General features: G+C 41.9%; 1 protein-coding gene across 1 annotated transcript; it reads right to left on the reverse strand.

The window, feature by feature from the left end:
• Nucleotides 1–1,399: 1,399 nt before the first annotated feature.
• Nucleotides 1,400–7,176, reverse strand: LOC107392597 (interferon alpha-inducible protein 27-like protein 2A). Its single transcript, XM_070546700.1, has 4 exons — nt 7,120–7,176; nt 2,099–2,128; nt 1,854–2,027; nt 1,400–1,750 (listed from the first exon to the last, which is right to left on the reverse strand). The coding sequence occupies exons 1-4, from the start codon at nt 7,127–7,129 to the stop codon at nt 1,506–1,508; spliced, it is 459 nt and encodes a 152-aa protein (XP_070402801.1). The 5' UTR covers nt 7,130–7,176; the 3' UTR covers nt 1,400–1,505.
• Between the last annotated feature and the right edge of the window lie 974 nt (nt 7,177–8,150).

The raw sequence follows: 8,150 nt of genomic DNA on the forward strand, positions 1-8,150 counted from the left end.
TACTTTTTATCTACCTCACAGTCTTTTCCTGTTGAAAGCAGAGAAAAGAATAAAATCTGTATTCCAAATCCTAGAAATTTTTTGTGTGGTAGAAGTATCGGTATCGGCGAGTATTCAGATCCAAGTATCGGTATCGCATCGGATTGGAAAAGTGGTATCGTTGCATCCCTACTTGTAATTGTGTTTGAATAAAGTCCCAACACTAATAATTTTATCAGGTTTATTTTCACACCCAAAAAACCACAAAAACATGAAAATTTGTTCTGAATTTAAACTTTGAAAAAGTAAAAACTTTCACGTATGAATTAAAAAATCCTGCGCTGATTAATTTTGATTTGCTGGAATCAAACAAAGTTTTTAACTCGTGGGAAAAAATCATGAAGTTGAAAATCCTCACGGGCCCTTAAAGTGTTTACACTGGTCTACCTTTATAAAGAATAAAACTATCTGGATTTGGTTTTTTGGTCTTAAATAACTTAATACTCATAGAGTTACCGTTGTTTCAGTAAAAGTAGCTGTTTTTATTCAAGTTTTATAAATGTTTCAGCGAAAATCTGCTTTTTTCGTAGAAGTCAGTAAGCAAGAAGGAAATGTTGTTAAAAATAAGTTTTTTACATGAAAAAAATCATCACAAAAACATCTGTATCAAAATCTGCTGTTCTGCTTCTTGAGTTTAGAGTCTTAAGCCTGATTTATGCTTCTCCGTCTGCGTCAGTGCTGAGACACGCAACGCCATTATCCGTCCTTGCGTAGGGCTCCGGCAGGCACGCAAGTACGTACGGAGTCGAGTCCACTTTTTTAAACATCCGTCGAACGAGACGGATTACGCAAGCTTGTGATTGGTCAGGACGCCGCTGTTGTTTACAGCGCCGCCATTGCAAAGAGAGCCGAGGATAACTAGCGGCAGACACGGAGAAGCTTGAAGAATGCCTCGCGAAAAAACTCTAAAAATATGAACGTTTAATTCTCCCGTGACTGGATGAGTGAAAAGATGCGCAGCAAGCGTTTTATTTGTGGGCGGAAATGACAGGAAACGTGGGTTTAGAGGTGGGGAGCGCAAGAAGCGGTGGGAGAATAAGAGACAAATATGTCCGTGTTAAAAGTCTCTTATATACACAAAAAACACAATATAAACAAACGATCTTGGACCAATACATGACAGGATACCACAGAACAGCGCTACGCCCTCTGTGGTCCTGGCGGGCAATTGCTTCGCAACACTCTCCAGGAGACGGAGAAGTAAAAGAGCAAAACGCTTCCGTCAATCCGTGCGTGTCTGTCCCTTGCGGAGCTGACGGAGAAGCATAAACCAGGCTTTAGACGTAGTTTGGGCAACCGTACTTTAGGGAACATTAATAAAATTACAGATTAAAGTCAAAACAAAATCACACATCAGTGAAAAATACTAATAGTGGAGCCGTTAGCAACATGATGTAAATGAGACCAACAACAGAGTTGTGTTAATTAGGAAGTGAACATGATACCAACAGTGAAACAACGGCTTCTCACTGTTGCTTTTTTCCATCTTCCTCGTCTTTATCTTCCTCATCTTCTTCTTTATCTTCCTCATCTTCTTCTTTATCTTCCTCATCGTTTTCTTTATCTTCATCTTCTTTGTCTTCTTGATCTTTTTCCTCCTTCTTCTTCTTCCCTTTATATAATTTGCTTGCTACCCATCCAGTACCAGCTCCGACGGTGCCTCCAGCGCCGGCTAGAGCAGCAGTGGCGGTGGCCGACAAACCAGCAGCTCCTGCATCAAAACAGCGAAGTTCAAAGAGCTGAAATCTGAATCAAACTCCAGAGTGTTTTAGGGTTGGACTCCTGGATGCTGCTGGCTGATAAACTCAAAACACCTGCAGACTGTAACACAGCTACCAGACTTCCTGCTGCCACCCCTCCTCCGTTGGCTACAGCAGCTGCAGACATCATGCTTGCAGCAAAGGATCCAGCTGCTATTCCAGCTGAGGTGAATCCAACAGCTCCCAGAACTGCAGGAGCTGCAAGCACCGCCCCCACTGCTCCCGCAGCTGATGGACAAGACCAGGTCAATCAACAGAAGAGGATTAAGTGAATTTGAGAAGATAATCTGAAGTCATACCTGTTGCTCCTGCAATGGCAAGTATTTTTCCTGAAACACACAAAAGAAACATCAGCGTTTTGGCAGCATAAAGAGCAAGTCACCCCCCTACCAGTCTTACTGGTTTTCTGTGTTTCCTGCTTCACCACAACTGAATGGAGTACTTTAATCCTCTCCATGCCACATTTAACTCTGCACAGGCTTGTTAATTACTCATTCATTTCAATCAGGTGTGTAAGAAACAGCTAATTTGTGAAGGATGGTGGCCCTCGAGGATCGGAGTTGGTGACCCTCTAGATGGAGCAGTTTGAATAAAAACTCTGGATTTCTGCTTTAATGGAGAACGGCCCTGAGCCTAACAAATTCATGCTTCTGCAACAGGGGAAACAATATTTTAGGTTTTGTTTGAAAATAAGTCCAGGACTACAGATGCATGTCACGAAAGTGATGTCATCGAACTAGACACGGAGAAAACTGAGGGTAAAGGGCTGTAAGTTCAGCAAACTTCCCACAGGAGGAAAGAACCACCATAAATCTGGTCATTTGGTAAGTAGCAGCTATGCTAGGGAAGAGGAGGTCATGTGGTGATGTCACATATGCGACGTGCCGATTTATAGTTTGTAGTCATGCTAATTACGGACTTTTACAAGCTGATAAATCTCAAAGTACGTGGTGTGGTCGAAACACCCACCATTACTTTTCATTTAAATTGCAGTACAACATATATGCCATCCAGGGCGTAAGGCAAAGCGGATTAGAAAATAGCGTTTTTAGCATCTTTGACTTGCATTGATTTTTTCATTCTTCCAGGGCCCCATGTGCCGACCGGAAAGGGAGGAAACTTAGGCTCCCTATAGAGTTTGTTGATTAAAATTCAAATGTAGAGCAGAATTTTAAGCTGAAGAGGGCGCTACACTTGGGTTATAGGCAAGCCCCCACAATGCGGGTCAGAAATTGAGTCCAATGCGGAAGTGAAATTAATTGCAGTTCCACCCTCATCCACTAGGGGCAGGTGTCAGAAGCGAGCAAATCCTCATTGACTCCCATGTTAAAAATACCAATTTCACAGCAGAAATAAACATGTTTACAGCCTGGTACCAAAACATGTTTTTGGTTTAAATGATCTAGTTTGCACTCATAACAACTCTGAGGGGGTGGATTTTTTTCTCACTCTTCTGTTTAAGTGTATTAAAAGTCTAAAATTCTGTATAATTAATGAGCATCCGACCCTGTAACCGCAGAGCTAGCTCCGTGGAAAGGCCTCAGTAGAGCCTCGGTCTGGCTTCGAAACTGTTCTGGGTTTTTGAGTCTCTGTGTGTGTGTGTATTCTTGTTTGGATATTATTTGTGCAATTGTTGGACAAAATGACTTGCTGTGGCATTAATTGCACTAATAGAGCGTCCAAGGAGTCTCCACTTCATTTTTTTCAGTAAGTAAAATTATATTTATGTATTTTAGGCCACTGGCGCTCTTGCGCTAGCTGAGCTTAGATTTTAACATGTACTGTTTAACCATGAAATTTAAATGTAATAGGGTAAAACCCAGTGCATTTAACATAATGCTGCACTTTAGAAAATGGGTTGAAATATAACATGTTGGTGGAGCTGGGTTCCGACTATTGGCTTGTGGAGCTCTTGGGAGACCTCTGTTTTCCACCCGGTTCTCCCCTCCCCGCAGCTCGGCACATCTCTGTCTGATCGCGGCTTCTGACTGCTGCACGGGCTGCCGGCTTGTGGAGCTCTGGGATGGAAACCTTTCCACCCAGTTCTCCCCAGCAGCAGCTCTGCGCATCTCAGACCGCAGCGGCGCTTGTCTGCTGTGCAGCTGCCGGCTTGTGGAGGTCTCGGAGACCTCTGTGTTCCACCCGGTTTTACCCAGAGGTCAGCCCGGCGTATCTCTGACTCAGAAGCTCTGGTGTTGTGCACAGTTAAGTCCGGTTGTAGCTAGGTTGCTACCTCTGTTAGCTTAGCTCCCACCTCTGCGTTAGCTTTGGGTTAGCTTCAGGTTAGCTTGTAGCTAGTTCGACCGGGTGCTGTCAGTTGATCCCAGCCTTACAGCCCCACCCTCAGCTCCACCTCTCTTCCCTTTTGTGGAATTGTCTGGGATTGACGGAACCTGTGACACGGTCAAAAGGGCGGTGGTGGCCACCTCCCATTGTTCTTCAAAAACGTGTTATTGGAGCCTATGAAAACCCATTGTCCAATATTTATATGTCGATGGTTATAGATCAGGGGTGGGCAATTATTTTTTCCATGGGGCCACATGAGAAATAGAAAATATTGTGGAGGGCCAGGCCAAAAGGCTGAAGTCAATTATGCATAATATTAATGGTATTTCTTTATAAAAAGCAGTAAATACCATTGTTTCTTCAAGCTGGTAAGAGTAGACTATATGTTATAAATGAGCAAAAAGGAAAAAGTGAGGTTGTCTTACAAAAATGTGATTTATTCAAATTTCCCAAGGCAATGGTAAACAAAGTGTGCACATTTGGTTTTTGTTAAACATTTGTGACTTATATTAGTTAACAGTTTCAGTCACATTCACTCCAAAACACATTCTGAGTTTCAAATATTGTTGGAAAGAGGTTCTTAGCATTCTACAGACACACAGTATTGTCTGTAAAATAAAATCACTGAACTGTGATCTTGAGAAAGAGGTTTAAAAAAAGTGTCCCAGTTCACTGCTAGTTGCCTACATTTGTGGTCCAAACACCTTATTTTGTGTTTTTAAGTGATTTTTTTCTTATTCAGTGAGAGAAATCTAGTCTCTGCTGGGCTTTAGCGAGTGCATCAAAGTCAGGTTGAATGTCTGAGGTGGAGAAGCGAAGCACAGCTGACAAATGATCATCAGTGAGAGAGGATCTATACCTGGATTTTGTAAACTTCATCATTGAAAATGTTTGTTCACAAATGTAGGTAGAGCCGAAGAGAACCAACATCTTCTGAGCATGTCTCCTCAGGTTTGGAAAGTCCTCCTTAAGAGAAGAGTAGAAATCCAGCAGAGATCCTGAATCTCTGCTTTCAAGTCCCAAACCCTCTTCAGCACTTTCCCCAGGCTGAGCCATCTGACAGCTGTGTGGAGTCCTCCAAAAGAGCCACAAACTGTCTGTGATCCATCGCCCGCGCCCTGATGAAGTTTATTATTTTAGTAACAACATCAGTAACATGGTTGATTTTTAGCACTGACTTGCACAACACATGTTGGTGTATAATTCAATGCAAAAACACCTATTTTTGATCTGCATCAATTTCTGTCACTTTATCTTGCATGCGTTTCAAAAGTCCGACATTTGCCGGCTTAAGATTTGGACAACCGTCTGTTGTGACACCTGACAGTCTCTCCCATTTCAATCCCAGAGTGTCCGTGCACGCATTTACCTCTGTAAAAAGATCACTCCCTGTCGTTGTCCCTTTCATCCACCGCATTGCTGCCCGCTCCTCTGTGAGCTTGAAGTCCGTTATCCCCGGACAAATACGAGCAGCTGGGCTGTGTCGCGGACATCACAGCTCCCGTCTAATGAGAAAAAGTCAAAACTTGCCACTTCACGTTGCAGCTGAAGCTCCAGGTTCCCCGCAATGTCCTCGATCCTCCTGGTCACGGTTCGCCTGGACAGCGGGATTTGCTCAAATGCGCCTTTTTTTTCAGGGAATATTAGTGCGGCAGAGTCCACCATGCACTCTTTGACAAACTCTCCCTCCGAAAACGGCTTGCTGTTTTTAGCTATTTTGTGGGATATCACAAAGCTGGTCCTGGCTGCTGCATCCCTGGATGTGTGAAGCTTAGTAAAACAGCCTTGCTGCTTTTGCAACTTTGCAAGCAAAGCTTCGGATGTCCGTGCCCTCTCAGCTCTCAGCATCAGACAAGTTCTTGTATTTTTCCGAGTGTTTCTTGTCGTAATGCCGACTCAAATTGTAGTCCTTAAACACGGCAATCTCCTCCCCGCAAACCAAACACACGGCTTTACCTCCGACTTCAGTAAAAAAAATACTTAGCAGTCCAATTTTTGTTGAAAATCCTGCATTCGGCATCTTTCTTTTTTTTTTTTTTTTTTTTGCATGAGCGGACATTTCTCAGGCTACAATCACCATGTCAACCGCGGGCACTTGTTGCTATACGTATTGCGTCATTGTGCACGTAAAAAACAACTTCAAAATAAAAGCAATGCAGCCTTAGCCCATGCATGAGGTAAAATGAGAAAATACATTTATTTTGTAATTTCCAATTAACCTTACGCGGGCCGGTCAAAGTCAACCAAAGGGCCGGATGTGGCCCGCGGGCCGTAAAATGCCCAGGTCTGTTATAGATGGACTAAAATGCCTAAATAATAATAGATGTCTACAGCGCCAAAAGACGCTCTTGTAGACTGTTAACCAGCAAAAAAAAAAAAAAGTTTATTTGAAGAAGGTGGGGGCTAGACAAAATCTTTGCTGCTGCTCATGGACGTAATTTTTTTTGAGGGGGGGGGCATGTCCCCCCCACCTTTCCCAAAGTCAAGTTTTGACCCCTGCACTTTTTACCATCCAAAAACAATATTACGCTATATTAAACTGACCCTGGTTGAGCTCTAGGACCAAGCAGAAAACAACCATTTGTGTTGAAGCCTGTTTCCCATTAGAACATACTGTAAAGATCCCCCCCATCCCCCCCACTTCTAAAGTGAAAATTACGTCCATGCTGCTGCTATGGTTTGTCTAAATTTTAACGCTACCAAGAAGCACCCTGAGTTCCAATAACTTCATATCTGAACTGATTGGGAAGAAAATAAAAAGCAAAATTTTCTAAAGGTATGTTTTGGCCTCCCTTTAGAAACATCACAACTAATGAAACAGGTCCAAACAGAAACATTTCCTTTCAAAAAGATTTTCTGCTATGTAAAATTAGTGGATATGTGCCTCATAAAAATGTTAAAAACTCGCATTACTTCCCGCTTTTTAGCCTTCCTGCTCACTGAACTTTGCATTTCATAAACTACAAGTTTTAGTCATCTAGGATTAAAAACTTATTTAATAAAAGTCAAGTACAGCCGATCCTTCTTTACTCACCTAGTTTCATGGTTTTCTTTGGTTCGGCGTTTTCTGAGGACAGAGGAGCGTTCTTTTTTTTTTTTTAATTCTTTATTTAGGATATTGGTTCGTAAACAATACAGTCAATATACATAAGTGACTCAATATCCACTATGAAGTACATGGAAACAGTATAAACATAACAAAAACATACCAACAGATTCAACGCCAGGGGTTACTGCATACAAATTATGAAACATGAGAATGATGATCGAAACAGGAAACAATACGAGACATGCAACAGAGTATGAATTATGGAAAGATTTGAAATTTCGAGCAGAGACTTAGTGTCTTAATGGCTTTGTTATTGTTCGAGGTGGAGATTGTTTTCAAATAAAGCTTAAGCTCTTTTTTCAAGACACAAAAGGAAGGTCTTATCTTTAACACTTTACATTTATGGATGTAAAACTTGGTCAGCAATATGATGAGATTAGATATGAACAGTTCATTTTCCAAATCCCTCTGATAGTCTAGAAATCCAAACAGAACATTATGAAAATGTAATACAAAGGTCTCATTGATATGGTCCAATATAAATCTACAGACGCCTTGCCATAGTTTCCGAGTGTGTTCACAAGTCCAGAACAAGTGGTCGATAGTTTCTGGGTGCTCCTTGCAGAAAGTACAGGATACATCAAAGTCTTTAATGAATCTCCTCAGGAATGTTTTAACAGGATAATAGCGATGAAGGAGTTTGAATGTGACTTCTTTGACTTTGTTTGTAAGCAAGTATCTGTTAGGAAGAGTCCATAATTTTCCCACGACACATATTGAACAAGTGAATTCCATTTAGGGAGAACATGTGGTACAGAAACACAATCAGCTAGAAAAAGGGAGCGAATCTGCTTATTTGGCCGTAATCTCGATAGAAAACAAAGTTTCCCTATAAATGTGTCACTTGGATCAGGCAAAGGGGTCATGTTAGATGGTGGGGTGGTACAGAGGAGCGTTCTTTGACTCCCACCACTTCACAAGAAACGAAACACAAATGATGATGCTTTCACGAAACC

The sequence above is a fragment of the Nothobranchius furzeri genome, chromosome 18, assembly GCF_043380555.1.
Source record: "Nothobranchius furzeri strain GRZ-AD chromosome 18, NfurGRZ-RIMD1, whole genome shotgun sequence".
NCBI classification, from domain to species: domain Eukaryota; kingdom Metazoa; phylum Chordata; class Actinopteri; order Cyprinodontiformes; family Nothobranchiidae; genus Nothobranchius; species Nothobranchius furzeri.